This window comes from Aspergillus steynii (genome assembly GCF_002849105.1).
Source record: "Aspergillus steynii IBT 23096 chromosome Unknown P170scaffold_3, whole genome shotgun sequence".
NCBI lineage: Eukaryota > Fungi > Ascomycota > Eurotiomycetes > Eurotiales > Aspergillaceae > Aspergillus > Aspergillus steynii.
Genome location: NW_020194400.1, coordinates 4,288,770 through 4,313,881, shown reverse-complemented (window position 1 = coordinate 4,313,881; position 25,112 = coordinate 4,288,770). Strand labels below are relative to the sequence as shown.

Sequence of the window (25,112 nt, the reverse complement as noted above, 5' to 3'; positions counted from 1 at the left end):
GCACTTTCAACCATACTGTTAATCTGGCACGCACCCCTCTTGCATCTGCTGATTGCCTTTCAGTGGCAGGTACACCGTATCACCATGTCCCTTCACCCCCCTTATTTTTGCTTAGGCCTCGTCGACGCATGTATCGTCTGCGAAAAGACTAGCAATCTTCAGCCGTGCAGAGATTGCATGGTTATGTTTTGCTGCAGTTCCTCTGATTAGGACAAGCATGAGCAACAGCATAGGTATGCATGCGGGGAGATCCAGGGTGCGCGAGGACTCTTGGCTGCCCGAGGGGGGGGGATTCCTCGATTCAGACGGAGAGATTATGGAGAATATTGAAGGTCTGGACGAGAAAACCGTGCATAGAAACGGTAGTGGGCTGTACCTACAGGGTTGTACCTACTTGGTATCCATGCTTGCTCGATTTCCGACTCCAAGGTCGATTCTAGAAGCATTGACGCATTTAGTGGAACTAGGGCGATTGATTCGACTAGATGATGAAAGGCTTTTGCAGATCGCTAGTTACTATCTGCGCTTGAACGAGCTGGATACATTCTTCAATTTACTAAAACGGTACCCTCGGTTTGTGTCATCCAGAGTCGGGTTTTTGCAGATTCACCATTGGCTACGAGACACCGGTACGGCAGATCTATTCGAGGACGTCGACTTCTTGCTTGGGCCTCACTTTGACACAAAACTTGCCCTAATGGCAGCTCTTATGAAGATAAGGTTAGTGCGTGAATTAGAGGTGCTGCATGCAGTAGTACAATCTGTGGGCACCAAGGTTCCTGCAGAGATTGCTGACAAGATTCTTGAATATACAGTGAGTATTCTGGCCGTTGCAAAGCACAAGATTTTGTACGACACCGATCATTCAGAACGAATCAGGAAACTACGCGACCACATCCAAGCCCTTTTTATTGCCGTTCATAAAAGAACTACACGTACATGGCCTTTTATCATTGAAGGTGTGCAGAAGGGCACTGAAGATTTATGTTTGGATCATCCTGAAGGACCGTCCCCTCGGTTTCCGTCCTTTCGTTGCCATCTATGCGAAGTGCTGGATGCATGGCGGGATACACCCGAAGCTGTTGACTACATTACAGAGCTTCTGAATGTTGACAAGAAATGACTTTACACTCACTTGATTAAGTGTTCAATTCTTTTCAAATTTGCCAGAAAGAAATTGTTAAACTGGCCGTTGTGGCTCCTGGGAACTTTCCGAATTGAGTCTTTGACAACTCATTTCTTTGATCGCTTTTTTCAAATTTTGTCAACTTAGGACTAGGTTAAAACAGACTATTTCCATAGTGTGGAACCCACCGGTTGTTAACGGCCCTTTGCATCTCCTTTCGTCTTTATTCGTCGTATTTATATAAGCCCGATTAGGCAGCCATGACAAATCGTACACGTACACTTGAAAATCCCACCATCTTATTTACGAAGTAGCCCAGAATCCAACAATAAGTTCCTCCCTCTACCCGTCAGCAACGGAATGTCGTCAACTCTCGATATCATCGAGGGGTGCAGTCTGTGCAACCGCCCCATCACTTCCCACGAATGCCAAGGCTGCCAGGTTGTCTCCTACTGCAGCCCCGAACACTTGCATCAGCACCAGCCCATCCACCAGGAGGCTTGTGACCCTATTTCTCGCGCGCGCCGCGAAACTGAACTCTACAATCTTCGCGATGAGGATGGAAACATCATAACTCCTCAGGAAGTGGATGTTAGAGAACGGGGGTGGCGCTTTCGCTCGGACAATTTCAGATACGCCGCTTCTCGCCTTGGATGGGTCGAGGCCCTTGAACACCTGCACACTCGCAAGGCTCTCGAAGCACAGTTGGAGCATCTCATAGAAGCTGCGCACTTGTTTCAAAACGACGAGGAAAACAAAACCGGCATCCTCCGTCTGCTGTTCCGGTTGGGTCGACATGCGGAATTCTACAGCCTCGCGAAGTCCCGCATCACTGCTGATTGGGGGCAACCCCTGCAGAGCTGGGTAGCTACAAGAGAAAACAGTTCCGATCCATTCGAGGATTCCAAATGGCTCCTTGACAACGAATTCGAAATCGACACCGCCTTACTGCTTTTGCTACTCAAAGTCAACATGCTGCACGATTTGGTCGCACTAAACGCAGCCGCCGTCACAGCCGGGCCCAAGGTTCCGCAAGAGATTCTCGATCACATTTGCTCATATGTCCTAACTACGTCAATTATTGCAAACGAGCGCAAAGCCTTCTTCGGAAACGAGAATACCGAGCATATCGGCAAGCTCCGTGCTCAGATCAAAGAGCTGTATGGCGTGATCTCCAGAAAGAGGCCCGACGCGTGGAATCTAGTGATAGGAAACAAGGCGGGCGAATTGCCAGAGCAAGCAACCGCACCTGTGAATCTGGGCCATATTTACTCGCTGGATGTTTGGAATGCGAACCGATGGGCTATCGAGTATATCTCAAAGCTTCGGGAATCCTGTCCGTGAACCGACCATGACGTACCTTTCCCAGGACGCAGAGATGATTTAACGTGGTTTCTTTCTTGTGTTGTTACTTGGATGTTGTTCACACCTCACCTGATTAGGTTGCAGGTGAAGATAGTGCGGCTATTTTCGACGATTGAATTTTATTTTAAATTGATCTGTGTTTCAAAATTTATCCGTTCATTGTAGTAATAGTGGTCATACTCGACCTGTGCTAAAGTTCTTTCAGTGAACCCAGTAGTTCTGGGATATCATGCACTCTCTTTTAATAGACACTGCTTCATAATAACTAAGGCATAGTTACCTATCTGTGCAGTGTTGGCCTTTATCGGAAATAAACCCAAACTACCACATGACAAACAGGAACGGCTCTATCTCATAAAGCTCATAATGGAAACCACCAGTCAGTATGTGGAAAGCAGAGATTCTAATGGAAAAGCTCAGGTAAAAAAGCCAATCTAGATGGGATTCTCCATCCAAGAAATACTGCAATCAAACTTCTATATATACTAGACATGGATCTCTGTCCAACCCCTCGTTCTACTCAGTAATCACCGTTACAAAATGGCACTCACATACAGATACAAGACCCTGCCAACTGGGTGTATCTACTGTGAAAGGAGCACCAATCTGCTATTCTGCAACAAGTGCAAAGTCGCCGAGTTCTGCCGTGAACACAAGCATATGCATCTCGAAGCTGAACAAGCCGGAAAATGTAAATTCATAGGCTCGGCCTATGGTTGGATGGAGCATTCCTTCAACCTGTACCAGGAGTTTCTAGCAAGTGATGCTACTACACAGCCCATGGCTACGATTTCTCCACAAATGGTGGAGTTTAGACGTGGTATTTTTCATGGAGCTTGCTACACCTTAGCTAGGTCAATGCGTTTGGTCGTCACACGGAGATCGATTGAGTATCAAGCCTTCTATCTTGATATAGCGCGAGATTCCAAGGGGTGGTGGACGGATATCGTCTTGCCGGCTATGTACATCCGACTCGGCAAAGACTCACGGGCATGGGGGCTGATTAGAGAGTGGACAAATTACTACATCAAGTGCAGGACGCCACCACATCAGGTCCTCTACCTGCGATCTTTGAACAACACAACCCCCTTCGACGACCCGTATCCGTTGTTCCAGTGCCACGGATGTCAGTTGCCAGTTATGGCGACATTGATAAAGATCCGAATGCTTGTCGATCTGGAATCAGTTGACGCTGTCCGAGAGGCCGCTAGACAACGGCTTCCCCAAGAAATACTGGAGATGGTTGCGACAAATATCCCCTCGACTGACATCATCGCACAGGAGCAAGACCTGTCGTTCAATGACCACATTAGGGACGTCAAAGTCTTGCAGAAACATATCATGTGGCTGTTTCGACGAGTGGATAGCGAATGCTCCGACTTTTGGCCCTACATACAATATGGCTACCGTCCTCACATTCGGACGTGCAAATGCACGTCAGGGTCCCTTTTCCCCGGGGATCACTGCGTTTGGGACAGCTCCCTAAACCGGGTGGCAGTTCGAGATGCATGGCTTGAAAGCCCCGGCGCAATTGAGTACCTAAAAGAACTTCTCGATATCTTTTGGTGAGTTGGATCTATTATGACTAATCGCTGCCATGTCCAAAGGTTGCTTTATCAAAGGAGACTCCATGTACAGATTGATATTAGATGGAGCTCGCTGGTTCTTTTCTTCTCGCAAATTTCAATTGACTTTTTTTATGTTGATTATTCTTCATTCTAACTTCCGTCGTAAATTAAATGCAGTTGGCTAGATATGATGTTTATGAATTCCCTCCTCACTCAGCTTGCGCCGTAAATTACAAAGTAAATCCACCCTCTCAATGGTCAATCCTCCCGATCAACACTTCTACCTTATTCCCTTTCCCCAACGGATATCCCTGCACAAACCTCTCCCCAAAATCTCGCACGAAATTATCATACGTCGTCTCCGGCTTCTTCTCACACAATTCACACATCAACTCCTTAACTCCCACCTTAAACCCATCAGCCGGCAACTCCGCAACGACCGCATTGTACTCGGCCTTTGTAAGCAGCCCCCCAGGGAACTGCGGACCCCTGAAATCCGCAAAAATGCCCATACTGCAGACCGCGACTTCGGGCTCTTTATGACGCGCAATACTCGAAGTCGTATGCAGCGCAATACTATCCCATACGAGCTGACGCTGACGAGCGTCGAAGTGTGAAGCCTCGCGGGTGAGGAAGTCTCGCGCGGCGTTGGCACTGTCAACTTCGAAGCGTTTGTCTGGTGAGACGAAGGGACTGGTCCTGCAGTCCCAGGCGAGATCGTGGAGGAGAGCAGACACAGCGTGGACTTCATGATCGATGTCTGAGAAAGAGGGGAGTTTGGAGGCGATGATGACGCCGAAGACCCATGAGCGGTAGGCGTGGTTGAATGAGAGGGTGTCGTTGTGATGGCGGGCGAAGTCGATGGCTTTCTGGACGAGGGGGGTGTCTATGAGAGGGACCCCGGCAAAGATTCGAGTGGGAGTAGACATGGTAGATCTGTATGAAGGACAGGACTGGTAGAGATAAGCCTTTGCGACTGGAGAGAGAAGAGCCATTGTTTGTATTACTGCCAATGTTCCTGGTAACTGTTCATGTTTATATACCCGGCTTCTCCTCCACGTCTGTAGCCATATGTCTGTAGCCACCACGTTGTATCAAAAGCATTGTATACCAGCAGTGGGGCATCTGCACCGATGTTCTATCCAACTTCCCACACAGGAATAGTGGTGCCTGTCAGGCGAAATAAGCCCCGTAATCTAGCGCAAACACGAACCATTGACCAATAACTTGGCAGCCCCAAGCGTAGTCGTTCAAGTCATCTTTCCGACGGCCCGATATGCTAAAGCAGGCTAGTGCTGATCGATCTCGGGTCGAGACAAATGATCCAGAGTCCACCGTTCGCATCATGTCTGCCTTCACTCCGGAGCATGAGTTCATCAAATTAGGGCTCATGATGTCACGACCCTGTCGCACGTGCCAGGCCCGCAAGAAAGCCGTTCGTCTCTTAATCTTCCTTCACCTCTACCCAGCTAACCAAACCAGTGCGATAAATCCCATCCTCACTGTAAAACATGCGAGCTCTCCGGCCGAAAATGCCTAGGCTACGAGACCGGACGCAAAGTGTTCATCAACCTCGACTCGAACAACCTGAAAGGCCCCATCAGACCCCTGATCAGCCAAGCCATCTCAACAAGCAAAGACCAACACATCGCCACCCGCACTCTCCACTCTGAGGCTCGAGACTCAATTTCCATCTCCCCCATATCCCTGAACACGTTGGACCTGTCAGCGGGGGAGTTCTCGGCTCATTTCATTACGCTATGGACTAACTTCAACTCACGATACGCATGCACCCCGGACGCGTGGTCCGTTGGGATCTCGTCGACAGGGCCCCAGAACAGCGCGTTAGATCTCGCATTGATTGCTCTGGCGACGATGCGGCTATCATGCTCCCCGGAGAGCACAGACAGAGCATATCACGTCTTCAGCCTTAGTGCGTATAGCGCTAGTTTGCAGATCTTCAGTCGCTTGTTGAATGACGTATCTCGTACGGACAAGCCCAAGTCCGTACTGGTTGTCATATCATTAGTCTTTACGCTGTTCGAGGCTGTGCAGCAACGTCCGACCCAGATATATGGATCCGGTTGGGCGGGTCATTTAAACGGCGCGTTGGCGCTCATGCAAAAGCAGGGGCCAGGGGAGTTCCAGCTGGGGGCGACGCATGAGGCTTTTAGGAAGTTAAGGGAGATGGCGGTATTCTTCCTCCTTCTCGTTTTGGCGAGTTGTCATGATGGGATGATATCGCTGACACTGGAATTAGATCCTCTATCTTCTCTCGAGAGGCCAGAGTTCCTTTCTCTCTCGCCGAGAATGGATGACCATCCCTTGGAAGAAGTCCAGAAAGACCCATCGAGATCGACTATATGACATCGCTGCGAAAGTCACCTCTGTATACTCTATCATGTCACAGACAACTTCATCCCATCATCAAGTTCAACATGTGGATCCAGATTCAATTCAACGCTGCCAACAGCTCCACACAGACCTACTCAACTGGCGAATAGCATGGTTAAAATCCGCACACCCCGAATTTTTACTTTGCTCACCTCATAAGTCAACCTGTATCGACTCCCCGGAAAGCAAGTCTTACTTCCCTGATCCGAAGACCTTCCCAACGAACGAGTTCTCATATCTAGTCGCGGAATGGACGGCTTTGGTCCTACTTTTAAATAACCTGGTCGCTCATGTCTCTAGGCCCTCGGTCTCTGATCGTCTGACCAGCGGGAGGAATTATGAATATCCATCTCCTCACTATGAAGCCCCGGCTCCCTCACTCTCAATGTCACCGTCGGCATCAGCATCTCCCTCTATAACTCACTCGCCCCAGAACCTCTCCCTTCTCTCCCTCGAAACCAAATATCTGCATTCATACCTCCACTTCGTCCTCCAATTACCCTGTTTTGGCTATTCTAATTATCGATTTGATTACGATGAAGCAGGGATAACAGAGGGACGATGTCGTTCGCTTCTGCCGAACTGGGTGTTGTCGACTGTGGGACCAGATAGGACGTCGGACTCACGACACGAAAGCCAAGGGCGTGGGCGAGATCAGGGAGCCGAAGTAGATACAACTTGGTGGGCGGGATTGAGTGATCGATTGAATTTTGGGGTTTTCTGATCATGGGGTCTCAGCTCGAAGGCGATGGGAGGGGGTAGTGACTCGAGATACTTGACCAGAATACGTTTTGGATGTGGTATTGATGACCCTTTCTGGATAGGTATTAAGTCTTACGATGGAGTACTTGCCTATGCGCATGTCTGTACTATGATGAAGCAATGTAACCAATGAAACAAAATGGATTATCGTGACATATTCTATCTGAAAACAAACCAAATTACCACAAGACATTACCACATTCCTCCCCAAGTATAAGACACTAGATCGGCTCATCTCTCGGCTCGATCAGAACCTCATTAACAGAAACATGCTCGGGCTGCTTCAACGCGTAAACAATGGAGCGCGCGACATCCGCAGGGTCCAGGATTTGGGCGCCCGAAGGCTCTCCGAACTTCTTAACCGCCTCTTCGTCCGTCGACATACCGAGAAGGTCGGTGGCGGTGTTTCCAGGCTGAATACTCGTGACGCGCAGGCCCATCCCCGCGGTCTCGAGACGTAGAGATTGCAGCGTAGCTTCGACGAAGAACTTACTGGCCGAGTAGACGCCCAGGCCAGGGAAGACCTTGCGGCCGGCATCGGAAGAAATGGCGACGACGTGGCCGGCGCCTCGCGACAGCATGCCGGGGACGGTGGAAGACAGGCAGTTCAACAGACCCTTGCAGTTGACGTCGACGGTGCGGTCCCATTCCTCGGTTTGGGAGTTGGCCATCATGGTGAAGTACATGACTCCGGCACAGGAGACGAGGATGTCCACAGGGCCGAGCTCTTCAGCGGCGTCCTTGAGCAGGGACTCGACGTCGCTTCGCTTCGTGACGTCGGTTTTGCGGATGATGACCTTGCCGCCGCCAGGGGCGAATTTGGCGCGGACGGCCTCCAGCGCGTCGAGGCGTCGGGCGGCCAGAGCGACGTTGCAGCCTTCCTTGACGAGGGCGGTGGCGACCGCAGCGCCGATTCCGGACGAAGCGCCCGTAACGACGGCGACGCGGCCACTAAGGGGTCCCTTAATGGCTGCGGGAGATAAGGCGCGACCGTGAAGGCGAGTAGGTGCGTGCGGCAGCCATCCTCGGGCGAACCAGTGACGCGTGTAGGTCTCCAGCAAAGCTCGGTCCACCTTAGGGCGTTCGACCACCGCGCGGAAAGGTCGTGTGGCGGTGTTGTCGAGCACGACAATCCCCTGGAGGAAATCGACGGTCGGCATACCGCTGCGAAGGATATCAACGGTGAAGCCACCGTCTCCACCCTTCACGCCGGAGCGATTCTTCGTCCACAGGGCAACCCAGTCGTCCCATCCCAGTCGCTCGGTCGGGTAGCCGAGTTCGTTCAGAGCATCGAAGACAGTTCGTGTATCAACCGGAGTAGGATCGCCAAGATGGAAGACGGTTTGTTCCGCATGGGTTTGGGTGGAAAGATGAATGATAGCCTTGCTAACAAAGTCAACCGGCGTCATCTCAGCGCGCCAGCCCTCAACGTCGGGAGCATAGCCGAGTTTGATGGACTCGACAATCAACGCAGACAGAAGATCCCAGGCGTTGGCGGCACCCGTACGGCTGTGGCCACTGATGGTACCCGCGCGATGGATCTTAACGGGAAGCCCGCGACGACCAGCCTCAAGAACCAGCTGCTCAGCCACCCACTTCGAGTGTCCGTAGCCATCCAGCAGCTTCTCCGGCACGTCGTTCACGTCGAGCATGGCATCCTCGGGCCATCCCTTCTCCTTGGACGGGGGCAGAACTCCGTTGGTCGAGACGTACTGTACGGTGGCTCCGCCCTTGGAAGCCAGACGCAGAATCTCTCGGGTTCCTCCGACATTGGGGCCACGCAGCGCAGCATAGGGATAGACCAGGTTGACCGTGGCGGCGGCATGCACGATAACCTGGACGCGTCCAGCCAGCTCGTCGAACGCCTCCTGCGACAGACCGAAGCGGGATCGGGACAGATTTCCGGGCATGATCTCCACCCGCTCCATGATCGCGTCGTTCCAGAGTCCAAGATCAAGCAGGTTGCGGCGAACTCTGGCAATACCCCCGGGCTGGTCGTCATCCGCCGGTTCGTTGAATCGCACCATACAGATGATGCGAGCGGAGGTGTTTTCGATCAGGTCGTGAAGAAGGAATGCACCCAGGAAACCGGTCACACCGGTCAGAAGGACGGTCTCGGCTTTGTCCACGGAGCAGATAGTGGCGTTCGAGGGTCGGATGTCCTCGTCCAGAATGGCATCGGCGCGCAGAACGGCCGGTAGGTCTGCCTGGACAGCCTCCGTGTGTCCATCTCGGATAGCACGCACAGTCTCCAGATGGCCCTTCAGGGTAGAATTCTCGGCGAGACGCGCAATGGGGACGCGAAAGCCGAAATGGCGCGAGAGTCTCGACGACAGATCTGCCAGCGACAGGGAGTGACCACCGAGATCGAAGAAGTTGTCTTCGGCCTTCAGTAGGCTCTTGGAGGTTTTCAGGGCGGCCGCCCAAATCGAAGCAACCTGGTCGAGACTGACGGGGTCCTTGGATTTGGAGCCATTGCCGTTGACGTGGTCGTTGCGTGGAGGGGGCAAACGCGAGAGATCAACCTTTCCAGTGACCTCGTGGGTCGGCAGATCCTCCAGCTGAACCCACAACGCCGGGATCATATAATGCGCCAGGAACGGAGCCAGCGTGCGGCGCGACGCGGGGCTGTGGCCAGACTCGTTGATCTCCACCGCGGGCCGTCCGGCGGGATCCTCACGGTCGGGCACGATGTACGCCACCAACTGTCGCTCCAGACCCTCTCCATGGGCAATCACCGCGCAATGGCGAACGGCCAGGTTCTTGACGATGTCGCTCTCCACCTTGGCCGGCACCACCGAGTATCCGCGCAGCTTGATCATGGCGCCCACGCGACCGGTGATCTCGAGGTATCCCGAGGGCAGCAGGCGCGCCAGGTCGCCCGTCTTATACAGCCGAGAGCTGGAGAGCGAGTCGAACGGATTGGAGGTGAATGCCTTGGTCGTCGTCTCGGGCAGGTTCAGGTATCCCCGAGCCAGCAGGGGACCCGCCACAAACAGCTCTCCACTCACTCCGACATCCACCTTTTGGCCGCTCTCGTCGAGAATATGCGTGTTTTTACGGTCGAGCGGCGGGCCGACGGGGCAGTACAGCGATTCCTCGTCGAACATTTCCCGGATGTCTCCGCAGGCGATCTCGTGGGTCTCGCAAGCACTGTAGCAATTGAGGAGGCGCGTTTTGGGCAGAGATTGAATGGCGCGACGGGCAAGATCGGTCGTTACCACCTCGCCGTTGAACCACAACGTGCGCAGGTCAGGGAGGCGCTCTCGAATATGCGGGTGGCGGGACAGCACGGTCGCAAGCAGGGTAGGGGTCATGAGGGTTTCGGTGATTTTCTTCGATGCCAGTAGATCGACGAGCGCGGCTGGGTCGTAGCTGACTTCGTCGGGCACGGCCACGACGGTCGCACCGCGCAATAGCGGGCGCAGAATCTCCCAGATGAAGAACACATTACAGGCAACTCGATCGCCTGGTTGCAGATCTTGCACTCCAAATCTGAGGTTGTATGATAGCACGGCAGCCTTGTGGGGGTTGGCAATGCCTTTGGGCTTTCCTGTCGTTCCCGACGAGTAGGACACGAACGCCAATCGGTCCAGATCATCATCCGCAGGCAGGGGAGGCGCTTCTTGGGTGTGTCCGTTGCTATCCGTCGGCGGTTCGTCCAGCACGATCAACGGGACATTGCCTTGGATCTTACCGACCTCCGCACGGTAGGTGATCACGACGGAGGGATTGCCATCGGCAATGACCTCGGTCAGAAGGTCCGGGGGATAAGCAAGCTCGAGAACGAGAAAGGCCCCGCCGGCACGGAGAGCGGCCAAGCACGCAATCACGTAGTGAGCAGTTCGCGGCAAAAGCACGCCCACCAGCCGGTCTCGACCAACACCGTAAGCCCGCAGACGACGGGCCAACGTCTCGACCTCGCGATCTAGCTCGGCATATGTGTAGATGGTAGAATTGTCTTCCAGCGCAACGGCATCGGGCGTGTCAATCGCTTGTCGCGTGAACAGCGCCGACAGGTCTTTGGTGGTGTCGATTATCGACATTGTCTGGTTACACGAGGACAATGGGTCGCGGCAGGACAGAGGGTAGGAGAGGGAGCTCAACCGGCTTGGGTACTCCTGAATAAGATGGGCGCGAGAGGGATTCGAGGTCTACGGCGGTGCTAAAGAGAAGAAACGAGAGAATGGTTAGAAATAGTCATAATAAATCTTCACCAGCGATGAATGAAACTGCTGCACCGGCAGGCCGAAAGAAAAAGGGGACTCACCGACAGCCACCACGCGAGATTCTTGACCGGAGAGCCAGCAAACCGCATGACGACGCTGGCAGAAAGGCCTCATTATTGACAAGCGCCTTGCCTCCGGCCGTGAAATGTGGTTCCAGAAAGCCCCAGAACTTGGAAGAGCATCTCCGTCCATTGTACTCCGTCAGGCAGTGGGGGAGAGGCAAGAGATTGGAGCCGGCTTGAGTCTAGTATCGTCCTCAACCAGCGGTTGGCAGGGGCAGCGTTGCTGGATTGGGTTATCGTATCCCACCCATTCTCATCCAATGAATCCCGCCTAGTCAGCAAGCAGCCGAGATGTCGCAACGCGTGGCCAGTGAAAAGCGTGGCTCGCAGGCTGGTCGCATTCAATATCGAACCCTGCCCCGTATCTCCACAGCGCAGTGGAGTCCGTCCTCGCTTTTTGTTGGGGACGGATTTTTCCGACTTTCGTTCGACATTTGACATGTGAAAGTCCTGCTTTGCTCCGCAGATGCTTTCCTGCTCCCCAGCCACTTTACTGCACTGCGTTAGGCCCGAAAGGAGCTGCCTTAATCGGCGTGAAGAAGACCGACAGCCATCGGGAGTCTGCGGCTCACCGAAAACCGCTTAACTCTTAGCCTGAAAGTCGGAGCAAATTGACTTTGGCCCTGAGAGGCACGATCCCAACATTGGCCGGCTGGTCGAGTCGGCAACGCCACCGATGCTTGGCTCGCTGCGTCTGGGTCTGGGATGATGGAACGAATCTGGTGCGTTGCTGCTGCTTCCGTCGGGTCTTTTCGCGGGTCTGCGGTCGCCACGTGATTTACCTGCTGCCTCAGGCCGCAACGCATGACTCGGGTGCCTCAGGCGGTTAACCGTACGATGCTATCTGTTGTTAAGTCTGTTACCTTCTGCTTTTATACAGAGTAGTCAATGTCTATTCCTTCTATACTCAGTACTCTTTGTACCATAACTCTATAGTCATATAGTACTGTCTAATCCTTCCAACTTCTTCTGCTGGATGTTCAATTTGCAAAATATATATTTTAGCCGGGCCATCATATTGTGGACCTCTCCACGCAAGGTATTTGAGCCAGAAAAATAGTTGACATCAGGATTTATTTGAAAAAAAAGAAAATAAATACAGAAACCCAATTCGAAGAGAGCAAATGAAATCAGACATGAGCCAAATGAAAAGTGACGCCAGAACTGAGGGATTAAAACAACGACATGCATATCCCTTGATAGTTCAGCCACGCAGCCGTCGAAAAGTCCATTCGTCAGACCGCAAAATCTCACATTAACAGCGCATATACGGAATAGATATCGACAGAAGAAATCGCGCAGGAGTGATAATCCTTGCAGAGCACTGCCGGAGAATATCCCACAGGTAGTACATGTACAACGGACTGGAGGAGCATCTGCAAAATTGACTCACTGTAAATACCATACGCCCTATAATGCTGCAAGATGGATACAACTAGGCAGAAGATAGGAAGAGGATTGGAATATAGGAAAAGAACATTGAGATTGTATTGTTTACGATGGTTCATGGATCCATTGAGAAATTGGGAGTCGTAGGCTAAATCTCACCAGAAGCCCGAGAACCCTATACCCATCTACACCATATGATAGTCAGTGGTCATCAAGGTTTCCACTTTGAAAAGTTATTAAAATGAGGCAATCCGGTGAATACCATCGATGACGAAGCTCGAATCCGAGACTACCAACCTCTATGAGGTATTATGCCCAGAATGCCCGAGATTGATGAAGCAAGGGGCTGTCTGACTTGCATCCATCTTCTAACACGATTCTGCGCGTTGGAAATGACACCGAATTGTACATTTACCCTCAGAAACACAAAGAGTTAACATGAAGGTCTATCATTATTCTATTTTTGATTTGAAAAAATAAAATGCTTCATAGATACAAGGTAAGATTATGAATTAACAGACAAGGGATGATCGCCGACGACATTCCGTTGTTTCCACAGGGTGCATGCATGCCCTGATCTCTCGATCAATATTATCCTCCTGACCACTACCGCTCGACCGTCCCTGACGCGACCGATGCGAGCTTGACTCCTGCGGTGTATATGACAACGGGCTATCGTTCGAGCAACCCCCCTTGGCGATCTGAATCAAGCGACCGAGGATGGCATATTCGAGTTTGAACTTGATGCTGTACGCGACCGGCTTGAACATGACCTGAAGCGCATAGTATCCGGCATATTCGATTCCGACGACGGCGACGTCGAGGATGAGAATGACGACGTTGGTCATGAGAAGTTGTGCGAGGATCTTATGGTGGCGGCTTTCGGGGCGGATTCGTAAGGTCTTTGCCGTTTCCCAGACATATGTCCCCGAGATAATGACTTCCTGGACACAGAACCAAACGAGCTGGATTCTTTCCATGATATTGTATCCTGTCGCAAATGGCTCCAACGTGATGGACCCGTACATTAGGACCACAGTGGGTATATGTAAGATAATAGCGTCGACGATAATCAGAGTGAGAATCCCCCTGAGAACTTTCTGCGACTGCAGAACAAGGGTGAGTCGCGACCACAGAACGAGCGAGTGTCCTGTCACCATGACACACCAGCTCAGAAGAATCAGAGTCACCGACACATAAGGCGAAATGCCGAGGGGGAAGATATAGAAGATGTAGCCCAAACAATGTGGGATGAGGCTGGCCGAGGCAATTAACAAGCTCCAGAAGTAACAACCGCGGTATCGCTTGAAGGTGCTGAAGCAAAGAACAATGAGCTCGAGGGCATTGCACCAAGCTATGGCAGCAAAAACCGAGATCACGTATTTCTGCACCTGGTCACCAACATCTCCGTCTTCCCAGACGGCCGTAGTGGTGCCGCCTTGATGGGGAAAACGCATGGGGAGATCATTCTCCCGGACAGGGTGAGTGGTGAACAGAACCAGATACTTTCGCAGGATTGCTGGGTTCTTTGAAGATTTCAACCTGAAGGTTGCCGAGGGTTGCTGGCGCAATAGACTTCGCGAGGAGAGTTAACAAGGGATGAGCCGTGGGTACGAATGCGGTGCCGAGACCAACATTCCATGGATTGATCCCAAATGTCACACTGTCATAGGACGAATGCCATGTCAATGACACATTGCCGCAAATAAGCCTGTCATCTAGACCGTGGTGGAGAAGTGTCTTTTGCAGCTGTCCAGATTTTCCATAGCATATTCGGCGCATCTTATAGGTTGACTGCTCCGACAAAAAGTTCGAATTCGCGTGATGGTTCAAAGTATCCTCGGGAGATCTAGAATTGTCCCTTGGGGATAGTTACCAAGTGAAAATTATTGGTTGGATTCGAGGCGCAGGAATGTAGGCAGCTTCAATGGCTGAGCTCTCCAAAACGCTGCCTGAGGACAACTTTTGGGACTATTTGTCGATCCTCCGTTTCCGAGTCCGTGTTTATGTCATGTCTCGCAGTCGCTTCAAGGGATCTCTCGATAATGACGGACCTGTATTGCCTGTGACAATATTATCAGGGGTGTAGATTTAAATCGCGGAGGTCGGAGATCAATCATTCAGCCGGAAGAGCAAAGGTGAGTGATTACTACCGGGAATTGGAGATTATAAGGATAAAAGGTTCAAACCATCCGAGGAGACCGCCGACACGCTTTTAGGGACCTCATGACACCCACATACCCACTGCTCGCACTCCAAACTCCAAAATCGGAGTGGTGATCCCCTGAATCTGGACTATGGAGATCTCCAAGATCCATCTAGAAGGCCGTTCTTCAGTGAGTAGAGTCGGTCTTGGTATGGAATTTAATTTTTTTAAGTTTGTGGCGTCCACAATAAAGACATGTAGAGTTATGAAGAATGAATGTCCATTGAACTTCCCTCCACCCGGCGGCGTTGGTAGCCAATCAAGAGCTGTCAGTTTACACCCAGAAGGCTCTGGACATGATTCCATCGCTCAACGTTGGACTCTAGGTCAAGCTACTAGACGCTTTAATCGAATGACTGGAAAAGTAGCTGTAAGCTCCTGAACTGAACATTGGCCCTATCTACCGACAACATGATTTAAATTATCCGGACCTTTCTACGGAATAATACATCTGATGGTTATATCTTCATGGCCAGTCTATAAACTGTCGTATTACCGAACGAAAAATGTATTATCTTTCAGGAACCCGATTTGTTTTCTCCTGGTTCATTTGGGTCAAGAATAAAAGATCTACTATGATGAAAGCCCTGATTGCTGACTGCCATCCAGCAAGATACCACTCCAGAGGCCCTAGCTTTATCTTGAGCCCAGAGAATAAGAGTAAAGCCATGTGAATCAATGCTCTTTGACCCGACAAAAATATCAGTTATTGGAATCGCGTTGTGACCTCCAAGTGACACCATTACTTGGGGTGGTTGACGGAAGGACTGATCAAAGTCTATTCTTTTCTCCCAGTGTGTCCATATTGAATCCGGGCAAGCTCTATTGCGATAAAGGTCATTGGCGTCATGCTTAAATTGTCCAGACTCGACCTGGGGAGTCCAAGACACTTGCTCTGGTTTCGTCAGTGATCCATATGGGAGGTTCCATCCAGAGGAATTACCTACCTTCAAGCGCCGTGATTCTGCCTTCTAATCTCTTGACAAGTTGAAACATATGATAGTTAAGATCTGGCATTGCCGTAGGGTATTCTGCCATTTCACCTCTAGGGAGCTCCCCATTAGAAGAGCAGACAGTATCGTCCGACCGGGAGATGTCTTCAGTTTCCTTACCCCTTACTATTCTCAAAAGATCTTTTGCGTAGGCTGCCGCTGTTAGCGAAGCATATGGCTGCCACATTGTGTTCTTATGGTGATCGGAATAATCACAGATACCCCGAATGACAAGACAAGGAAAGCTGTTCATCAGTCCGGCTGCTTCCATTTCAAAGAAGCAGACATCCCATGCGTCCCGCAACCAATCACGATAGAAGGCAGATCGCATGACAGCATCTCCGGACGCAATCAGACCATAATGAACTACTGGGGCGTGAAGATCTCTGTCAAGACGCCGCTCAGTCTGTGCAGGATCGCAACTTGAACAGTCCTCCTCTCCCGGGCCATGCGGATAGTTGGCTTTGAAGAGTTGATCATGCTCCCGTCCGGGAAATTGATAGTCTTTCAAGACTGGCATATTTGACACTCTTTCCGAGACTTCTTCGATACATGTGACCATCTGGCCTACTTCGAAGTCATGGTCGGATCGTAGCAGCTTGACTGCTTTCAAGATATGTGCTGGAGGTTTGTCGAAATGAGACATGGGTTTGATGTTCTCGTCATTATTCAAATTTCCCATGGCAAATTCGAGAACACCACCTGAGATACATAAATTATATAAGTTCAAACAGTACGTCAAGCGAAAAGGGTAGGAGCCGTACCATGGCCCTCATTTGGCTGGCTAACAACGACATCGCCAAGTCGGATGTCTTGATATGCATCTTCAGCATTCGGTGGCTTTGGAACACCTCCTCCAACACCGACCAACAAGCCGAATTTGATGTTAAGGAAAGTTCGAAGCATATTAGTTGCCGCTCGACCAGCCCCGTAGGTTCCATATATCCTTGCCCCAGGGAATGCAATGGCAACATTGTGTGTTCCCATTCTACCAAGGACATAGTTGTTGTCGTCGGATTCGTCTTGGTCAAGCGCCTGGTGTTCTTCATCCAGGAGAAGCCTTGCCACGACCAATTCGCAGCGCAGAACGGCAATCCACCCGACAGTGTATGAACTGTGTGTGAGCTTTCTAATTGCTATGTGTTAGCAAGTACCTTTGGACATCTAGTTGAAAACTAAAGCTATACCTCTTTTGTTTCATGGTGATAATGCGTTAGGGAAGACATGATTTCGCAAAAGAGATATCCGACGCCCTTTATATTAGGTTCGCGCTTCGTCGCCGGTGTGAAGTGTGTACAACTATGGCCTCGCAACGCCTACCTGGCGTGCAGATCGAGAGATGACATGGCGGATGATGATTTGTCACCTTTTCCAACCACAACAAGCCGGAGTCCAACAATCTTCCACAATAATCTGCTAGTGAACTTATTGTTGCGCCTCATTCGTGCTCGGATCTCGCCATTTCTTTTCATATGCTTTTTATACCTCCCATTGGATAGGATAGGCGCTTATAGCTCACACCGCTGGCACCAAAAGTCGAACTTAACTGACCTTGGGCTTTCATTTTGTAAAACTCTCATGAGTAGGCCGACAGGAGCACAAGAAAGAATTTAACGGAATAATTGCGCATACTAGGGGCCATCTCCTCCCTCCAACAACTTAGCATACATAAACAACGTCCTTGTAATCAAATCCACCGTGCTCCAAGTTTTCATCCCCTGCAATATCAATGCCCACGCACGAACAGCCTTCGACCCAAGCAGCTGGGGCATAGTATCTATGGCCCGCGGGCTTCCATTTGGTGTGGAGGATTCAACTTCCCGCAACGTCTCCTTGATCGCGTTCAACAGCGCACGCTCATCTGACTCTAACGGGTAGTCTAGATCAGGAGCCGTCGTGGCTTGCAGGAATTGGTTTAGAATATATGCGTATTCGAGTGCACACACGGCATGCATGACCGACCAGTTTGGGACTCGGCTGACGAAGTATACGCCCATCTGGACAGGAGAGGATAGGGCGGCGGTCTGAGGAGATGTTTTAGCTGGATATTCGATCGGGAACATAGAAACAGAAAGACTGGAGAAGCGAGGAAGAATCGTATCGATCATCATGGAACATTAAACGTACCGCGTGTCTAGCAGCTAGAACTAGCATGGGCCCTCGTTGCAGTTTCGGCTGGTCTTTCAGTCTGGTCGCAATCTGCACATGATTCTGTTCGAGAAGGGAGCGAGCTGGTCCGATATCGATGACCAGGCGAATGTATGCGAGATGGAAGAGAGCCTTGAAAAAGCCTGTCAGCAGTTGAACATTACGTTGGATGAGCGATAACAACGCACAGTGGAATTAAAGGCGATGGGGCCGTGTTTATCCAACGGGCTAGGCGACGATTCGGGATTCAGTTCACATCCCTTTTGCCATTTCTTTAATGCCTGTCGTAGTGTATTCGAGTGGCCTGGCCCAGTGACCTCTTCCTTGTTTTCCAGTTGAGTCGAGTGTCTCGTAGAAAAAACATGTTGCAAGAGCGCGTGAATGAGCACATGACTTCCAAGAGAAGAGCATAGCGGACTTCCACTTCCATTCTGCAGTAGCTCGGAAATAGACTCCTGAGATTGCGGCGACGGCTGAGACTTCTGATGTACAGAAAACCAAGAATCCGAATCCGGAGCCTTCCATTCAGACTCCGAGCACGGGAGCCGGAGTTGGATATCTGCTATCATCAACGGCGACGGAAGATTGAAGACCAACGTGTGAAGGTTGAAGAAAGAGAAAACAATAAGCTTGAGGCGCCGGGCACTTTCGGCCCTCGCCCATTGCTTCCATGCTTGATCTTTTGGGGTCGCATATGTTTCGGTTAGACCGTGTTGCCGAACCAGCATTGCTAGGATGCTCTGCGTGGAAATTGCCTGTCGCACTAATGACCTGTTTTCACCGCCCCATGTACTCATGGCCATGAGAAAAAACAAGGCCTGCATAGTTTCAACCAGAGCGTGGTCATTATCTGGACCAGGTATCTGTTGTGCCATTTCTTGGTTCAACCCTTCAACGGAGCGAACGCCTGGCGAAATGGGCGTCTGTGGGTATGATGCTGGCGGATGAACAACCAAAGATTGATCTTTTTCAAGGTCACGCAGGCGAACTTTCTCGATTGCGATCGTCCGCGCGATGGAAAATAGTTTCAATCCCTGATGCGATTCCAAACAGTATTGGCTCCCCACAGCCGCGAGTGCGAGGGTAAATTCCGGAGCCATTTCTCTTAACGACAAAGTCTGTGGGTGAATGATGGGAAAGTGGGGATGAAAGCCGTTAATAAAACCATGTAGATATCGAGAGATAGCATGACGAGACGGGAGCTCGTAGCCTATCGGTAACACATAGTTAAATTTCGAAACCTCGGAGGATAGCGACAAGTGGTCATCTTGTGAAACACGCAGAAATGGCGCAAGATGATCATGGTGACGTCCTACATCGGACGGCAAAGAAAGAGGATTCGCATTCGGCTGGTCTGATTGAAAGGCATCAACGTCTGGTTTCTGACCAATGTCATTGGCAAAGGGTGGTGAATGAGAGAATGGATCGTTCAGTGATAGTTCCGGAAATAGTGCTGGCTGATCCACAAGAAAAGGAAGAGCCACACTATCGAGATAATTTAAGGAAAAAGAGTGAGGGTCACTAGGTGGCTCAAGAAATGTGGATACATCGGCAGAAACCGTACCAAACTGGCCATTATCACTGATATAAGGCGTAACTGGAACTGTATCAGCTGGGCGTGAGGGATCCGAAGTCCAAATCGTGTTTTGAACAAGGCTTCTACTCTGGCTGGGCTGTAGCTGTCGGTTATTTTCCGGGGCTTGACTTGGGGAGGAATCTATGATCACTTAGCATTGACTACTATGGGAGCCACGGTTAAAGGACGTTGCTCTGACAGACCATTTGCAGTAGTTGTAATCAGGTTTAAACGAGGTTTGTTTCGGCTATCTTCATTAACCGATGGCTCTTTAGAATGAGAAAGCTTGATGTGGCGATTCAGAAGATCCCTGGGAAGCATGATCAGCAGGAGTGACATGCAATAGATATAACACTGAGGGTATTTACCTGCGACGACATGCATAGCTGCAAACGGTACACCCGAATGGCTTTTGGCCATAGTCTATGTTATCTGAGTTAGACCTAAGGTTCCTCTTGCACAAAGGTACACTAACGAATAGAGTTATGTCGCTGTAGGTGCTCTCGCCGACTGAATCGCCTCTGACAGAAGCTACACTTGAAACGTTTACTCGGAGGAGCTGGGTCTGGGGTAGACGCAACAGATCCACGCGTAGACACCATGTTCGTGATCAGTCGAGCTGTTAAAGTGGGCTTTGGGGGAGGTACAGGAAGCTTGGAGCGAGTATGCTGGAGCTATGGGGATCACGTTAAACAGAAACGCGGGGTAAGTTTTCGGGGAGCCTTTATTCCTCATGAATTATAGTTTATGAAATGTGATGTGAAATTGGCAGAACTAAGAAAAATGGAGAGATGCTCAATGCGAGACCCGCGGGGAAATTGGGGGTTTGCGGGGAACGTGTTGGGGTATTTGGGGAAGCCCAAGCATTGGCGATAGAAGTACAGTACTCATGCCGTACCTAGTCTCTAGGCCTTCCTAGGAAAGACCCGATTACGTCTGAGTATTCCTTAAATCGGAGTAACAATTTCAAAAAAAAAAAAAAAAAAAAAAAAAAAAAAAAAAAAAAAAAAAAAAAAGCATGTCAAGTTACCGAAGATACTAAAGGTGTAAAATCGTATCAACGCCGAACATATACGTTGACATAATCTGCAAGAAGTTGTCATAGGTTGTGCAGTGTACGAAAGCTGAATTCGCATCTCTTACGAGAGATCCTTATAAATGCCCTGGAAAGTATCTACCAAATCCTTTCGCACTGCCAGCCCAGTAAACGTCGTGAGCCAGCACAACCTCGACCTCCCCCAATCCCGTCCTTCCACTCTCAAGCTCCCGAATCCACCCAATGGTCTCCATTGCTTGCTCCTTATTGGCATGAACACAGCACACCTTATGCGGGTACTGCGGATCAGTCCATTCTGCAATGTTCTTCGAGCCTGCCAGAATACGTCGATCATGGCAGGCATCTCCGGCAAGATAGACATATCGCGCAGGGTTGACGCTGACGCGACAAAGTAAGTTCGTATGGCCTGGAAGATGACCAGGCGCATCCACGATCCAGAGACTTCCGTCTCGGAAGACATCGATTGCATTTGGTATAGGTCCCAGTGAGGTCCAATCGCCTTCAGAGAGTCGCGATAGCAATAAAGGAAGATGCTTCTGCTGGACTTTTGGACCTGAAGTGGACTCCGCAGAGGAAGGCAACTCGAATGTTCGGTCCAATGGAAGAAGGTCACTTTCGAAGTGACTATGACTTCCATTGTTCAGTGACTGGCTTCCATCTAGGAGCGCCCGTGATCCGTTACCCACGATGAAATAAGAACTCGGAAAATCCGAAGGCATGCCGACGTGGTCCCAGTGAACATGGGAGAACATGACGTAGTCAACATTCGAGCTATCAAGGCCTCCTAAAGAAAGCGATTCAATGACATCAGGGTGTCTATACAGTGGGAGTCTGGTGGTAATATGATTGCGGATGGCTTCGCTGTAAAGATCGGGATCCCGGCGGATTCCAAGGTCGAAGACGATTCTTGTAATCTCGCCCGTTAAAGCTGACTGGTGTTGAATCAGAAATGACAGAGAAGGAACAGTTTTCTTCTTGTATTCCTCATCAACCGGCGTGATGAAGAATCGCTCGGGTAACGACAAATTACCGGCTTCTAGGGTATGTACCGAGACAGTACTGGGAGATTCCATTGGGAGTTGGGTCATGACTTCAAAGCATGTTCAAAATGTACAAAGTGGACTCAGGACTTTCTGATCAAGGTAGGAGCGGCTTTTTGTGCAAATCGAGACTTGGTGCTAAATTCAAGTCGGGTGTCACCTCATACACGTATAAAATCTCGGTGAGACATGTGTGGGCTCGCATTTTCTTTAATAAGAAATATAGAACTTTTGAGGAAGGTCATGTTAATTAGTCGCGATCCCCGTGCACTCAATCTCGGCGAGACTGTCTGCCTCCCCCAATTACCCCAATGCCACTTCAACCGTGCGTCACAAAAAATAGCTATGGATAAAACGCAGGCTCCGGGGGCGTGAGGCTAATTTGACCCTAGTGGGAGCTTTGGCCGTTTGTGAGCGACCTCGAATAAACACTCTCAGACGGCTGGGCTTTTTAATTCTGTCATTACAAAAGATCCATGATATTCATCCATAATCAAATGAGGCTCTAACAACCCCTAGAGCCTCACACATTTGTTAAGTAAATGCCTTTGGTTATCCCACGAAAGCGCAGTTATACGTACTGCGCAAGCCCCAATGCGACAAGTTCATGTTGGATACCAATGTCCGGGATAGCTTCGCTGGGCTCAAATCCTTCGTGCGGGGCAGAAGATGCCACTTGTGATTGTTGGGGAACTGCCCTATTGTCGGCCAATCATATTGGGCGAGCATATCAAATGTCCTACGCCGTTCCCGACAAGGCGATTGTTGAACTAAGTATGACAGGGATTGTTAGACTAGCCGACGCAGCAAACATCTGGGATCACTTAAACAACCTTGTATGTTTTGCCTTTTATTGCTTAATTGAAATAGATTCGAGCGCGAAATATATCAGTAAAACCATTAAGGATAAGTCTTTTATTTACGTCCGATTTCCCTCGGTCGAATCCGTTGGCCAAAGCTAATATAGCAAAAGTTATGCTAAAGCCCTACTCGACCCCTGTCTACCCCTCTTAATATCCCTGCCATTCTATCGCACTGATGCAAATTTATCTTTTAGGTAGTGAATTTCTTGGTTCTCCAACGGTGGCACAGCTACCGTCTGGTGTCGATCTCTTAAATGCCCTGTTTTTTCGCTGCCCACATACATTTCCCAACATCACCTTCCCCAAACATAAGTTTATTCCATGACCATACTTAAGCCTTTTCCTTAATGATTCCCGATGCCACCTACAATACGTGATAATACTGAGAGGACCAGGGAAACGATGACGGACCTCAAAATTAGGAGCGAGGATCTTAAGGCAGGAACAGAAACAACTCAGATCACAGGACACTATGAAGTCGGGGAAAAGATTGCTTACCACAAAGCGGAAGTTCGGCTCGTGCGGAAATTGGACATCTTCATCGCACCTGTCATGATGCTGCTTATGTTAATTAGCTACTTGGATCGAGGCAACATCGGGTATGCAGCAACACAGGGAATGGTGGAAGATATCAATCTTCAAGGGTCGGAGCTAAATGTGAGTGCTATATATGCATGCGTGAGACACAAACTAACTTTGTATCACTAGATTGCCGTGTCGCTATTTTATGTTTTCTACGTTTTAGCCGAAGTGAGTCTCATCTCTCTAGTTCCTCACCATGAGTTGCTAAGCCCTGAAGTTTCCCATATCCCTTTTCGCGAAACGGCTACAATTCAACCGAGTCATACCCGCGGCTGCATTTGGCTGGGGCCTTGTGTGCCTATGCAACGGCTTCGTGCAGAACTTCGGAGGACTGGTTGCGTGTCGACTGGTTCTGGGTCTGCTTGAGGGCCTGCTGTTTCCGAGTATGACTCTCTTGCTGGCGAATTGGTTCAAGCGGGAGGAGCTTGCTACAAGAGTGTCTTATTTATTTAGTAAGTCAGCGAATCCGTCGACACTGGTGGAATTTCACTGATATTTCCCAGTTGCATCTGCGCTTGCTGGTGCATTCGGTGGGCTGATAGCATTTGCCATTCTTTACATGGATGGTGCGGCCGGATATGCAGGATGGAGATGGTATGTCACCTTTCTTTTTTTTCCTGCTCTTCTTAGGATTGCCATTTTTTTTCTTTTCTTTTGTTTTTCTTTTTCACTTTGCAAATATCCAACTAACATTTCCATACCCAGGCTTTACATCATCGAAGGAGCAATTACTATCTTCATTGCATTCTGCTGCATATTCCTCATCCCCGAGAACTATGAGCGAGCCTACTTTCTCAATGAGGAGGACAAGAAAATAATGCGCCAACGAGCAGAAGAAATGGAGTCATACAGCGGTGGAAAAGGGCACTATAATATGAAAGATGTACGAACAGCCGTGAGTGATGTCAAAACCTGGGTCCATGGTGGGATGCAGATTTGCGCGGTAACGATCTTATATGGTATATTCCTTCTTCTCTTTACTCCCTGTCCGTGTTTAACTGCTTCTTGTAATTTTACATTCTTATTGAGTATGGAACTAACATTAGCTCGAAGGATTCGGCACTTTCCTACCCATCATCTTAAAGAACAGCTTTCACTTCTCCACTAAGCAGGCACAATACCTTGTGATCCCTGGTTAGTTTCAACCCAACCCTTCCACAGGATTTCTCTAACATGTTACTCAAACATCCAGTCAATCTCTGGGGCGCAGCGATCTACTGGGTCGGCGCAATCATCTCAGACAAATACAACGCACGATTCCTCGTCATGATAATCGCTGCCCCAATTGGCATTGCAGGCTACGCGATCCTTCTAGCCTGGAAGGTCTCTCCCGGCGCTCTCTACTTCGCCACCTTTCTCATCGCCACGCCGTGCTACCTATGTGCGGGAACAAACATCGCCTGGTTATCTGGCAACTGCGCGCCAGATGGCAAGAGAGCAGCTAGTCTGGGTGTTCAGCTGACATTGACGAATATCGGAGGGATTATATCGGGACAGATCTATCAGAACAAGTCGGCTCCACAATTTGTGCTGGGAAATGCGTGGAGTTTGGCGAGTTTGGGTGTTGTCTGGGTGGGGTGTTGGGCGTTGAGATATATTTATCTGAAACGGGAGGGTTGGAAGCGAGGAATGAGGGAGAGATTTGCAAATGGCCAGTATGAGATCCCGGATCTGTGGAGGTCGACTGATAGAGAGCCAGAGTATAAATATCTGCTATAGAATACAGCACCTAGTCGACCTGGGATCGAAGTAC

General features: G+C 50.0%; 11 protein-coding genes across 11 annotated transcripts; 5 read left to right on the top strand and 6 right to left on the bottom strand.

The window, feature by feature from the left end:
• Positions 1-316: 316 nt before the first annotated feature.
• Positions 317-1,123, top strand: P170DRAFT_474859 (uncharacterized protein; the record flags this gene model as incomplete). Its single annotated transcript, XM_024853185.1, has 1 exon — positions 317-1,123. One exon carries the CDS (start codon positions 317-319, stop codon positions 1,121-1,123), a length of 807 nt encoding a protein of 268 aa, XP_024706619.1.
• Positions 1,124-1,456: 333 nt separating this feature from the next.
• On the top strand, positions 1,457-2,601 carry P170DRAFT_509316 (zinc finger MYND domain-containing protein). The gene has a single exon (XM_024854663.1). The coding sequence runs from the start codon at positions 1,487-1,489 to the stop codon at positions 2,468-2,470; it is 984 nt and encodes a 327-aa protein (XP_024706618.1). The 5' UTR covers positions 1,457-1,486; the 3' UTR covers positions 2,471-2,601.
• Positions 2,602-3,031: 430 nt separating this feature from the next.
• On the top strand, positions 3,032-4,060 carry P170DRAFT_474857 (uncharacterized protein; the record flags this gene model as incomplete). Its single annotated transcript, XM_024853184.1, has 1 exon — positions 3,032-4,060. The coding sequence occupies one exon, from the start codon at positions 3,032-3,034 to the stop codon at positions 4,058-4,060; it is 1,029 nt and encodes a 342-aa protein (XP_024706617.1).
• Positions 4,061-4,310: 250 nt separating this feature from the next.
• On the bottom strand, positions 4,311-4,988 carry P170DRAFT_353150 (uncharacterized protein; the record flags this gene model as incomplete). The annotated part of the gene is made up of 1 exon (XM_024843964.1): positions 4,311-4,988. The coding sequence occupies one exon, from the start codon at positions 4,986-4,988 to the stop codon at positions 4,311-4,313; it is 678 nt and encodes a 225-aa protein (XP_024706616.1).
• A 429-nt stretch (positions 4,989-5,417) lies between these two features.
• Positions 5,418-7,307, top strand: P170DRAFT_164017 (Zn(II)2Cys6 transcription factor domain-containing protein). Its single transcript, XM_024842584.1, has 3 exons — positions 5,418-5,494; positions 5,542-6,252; positions 6,320-7,307. The coding sequence occupies exons 1-3, from the start codon at positions 5,450-5,452 to the stop codon at positions 7,175-7,177; spliced, it is 1,614 nt and encodes a 537-aa protein (XP_024706615.1). The 5' UTR covers positions 5,418-5,449; the 3' UTR covers positions 7,178-7,307.
• Positions 7,308-7,436: 129 nt separating this feature from the next.
• On the bottom strand, positions 7,437-12,010 carry P170DRAFT_464246 (non-ribosomal peptide synthetase; the record flags this gene model as incomplete). Its single annotated transcript, XM_024852230.1, has 2 exons — positions 11,486-12,010; positions 7,437-11,369 (listed from the first exon to the last, which is right to left on the bottom strand). The coding sequence occupies exons 1-2, from the start codon at positions 11,531-11,533 to the stop codon at positions 7,437-7,439; spliced, it is 3,981 nt and encodes a 1,326-aa protein (XP_024706614.1). The 5' UTR covers positions 11,534-12,010.
• A 1,535-nt stretch (positions 12,011-13,545) lies between these two features.
• Positions 13,546-14,292, bottom strand: P170DRAFT_330938 (uncharacterized protein; the record flags this gene model as incomplete). The annotated part of the gene is made up of 1 exon (XM_024843365.1): positions 13,546-14,292. A coding segment is annotated over one exon (747 nt), but the record flags the coding sequence as incomplete, so codon positions are not given.
• Positions 14,293-15,872: 1,580 nt separating this feature from the next.
• On the bottom strand, positions 15,873-17,294 carry P170DRAFT_455522 (5'-methylthioadenosine/S-adenosylhomocysteine nucleosidase family protein; the record flags this gene model as incomplete). Its single annotated transcript, XM_024851535.1, has 4 exons — positions 15,873-15,923; positions 16,176-16,795; positions 16,858-17,207; positions 17,248-17,294. 4 exons carry the CDS (start codon positions 17,292-17,294, stop codon positions 15,873-15,875), a joined length of 1,068 nt encoding a protein of 355 aa, XP_024706612.1.
• A 430-nt stretch (positions 17,295-17,724) lies between these two features.
• Positions 17,725-19,521, bottom strand: P170DRAFT_493607 (uncharacterized protein; the record flags this gene model as incomplete). The annotated part of the gene is made up of 3 exons (XM_024854049.1): positions 17,725-18,117; positions 18,221-18,373; positions 18,430-19,521. Coding segments are annotated over 3 exons (1,638 nt in total), but the record flags the coding sequence as incomplete, so codon positions are not given.
• A 1,448-nt stretch (positions 19,522-20,969) lies between these two features.
• On the bottom strand, positions 20,970-21,947 carry P170DRAFT_446410 (MBL fold metallo-hydrolase; the record flags this gene model as incomplete). Its single annotated transcript, XM_024850789.1, has 1 exon — positions 20,970-21,947. One exon carries the CDS (start codon positions 21,945-21,947, stop codon positions 20,970-20,972), a length of 978 nt encoding a protein of 325 aa, XP_024706610.1.
• Positions 21,948-22,954: 1,007 nt separating this feature from the next.
• Positions 22,955-25,069, top strand: P170DRAFT_382719 (retrograde regulation protein 2; the record flags this gene model as incomplete). Its single annotated transcript, XM_024845614.1, has 7 exons — positions 22,955-23,434; positions 23,486-23,527; positions 23,577-23,811; positions 23,863-23,953; positions 24,065-24,318; positions 24,413-24,493; positions 24,552-25,069. Coding segments are annotated over exons 1-7 (1,521 nt in total), but the record flags the coding sequence as incomplete, so codon positions are not given.
• Positions 25,070-25,112: the final 43 nt, after the last annotated feature.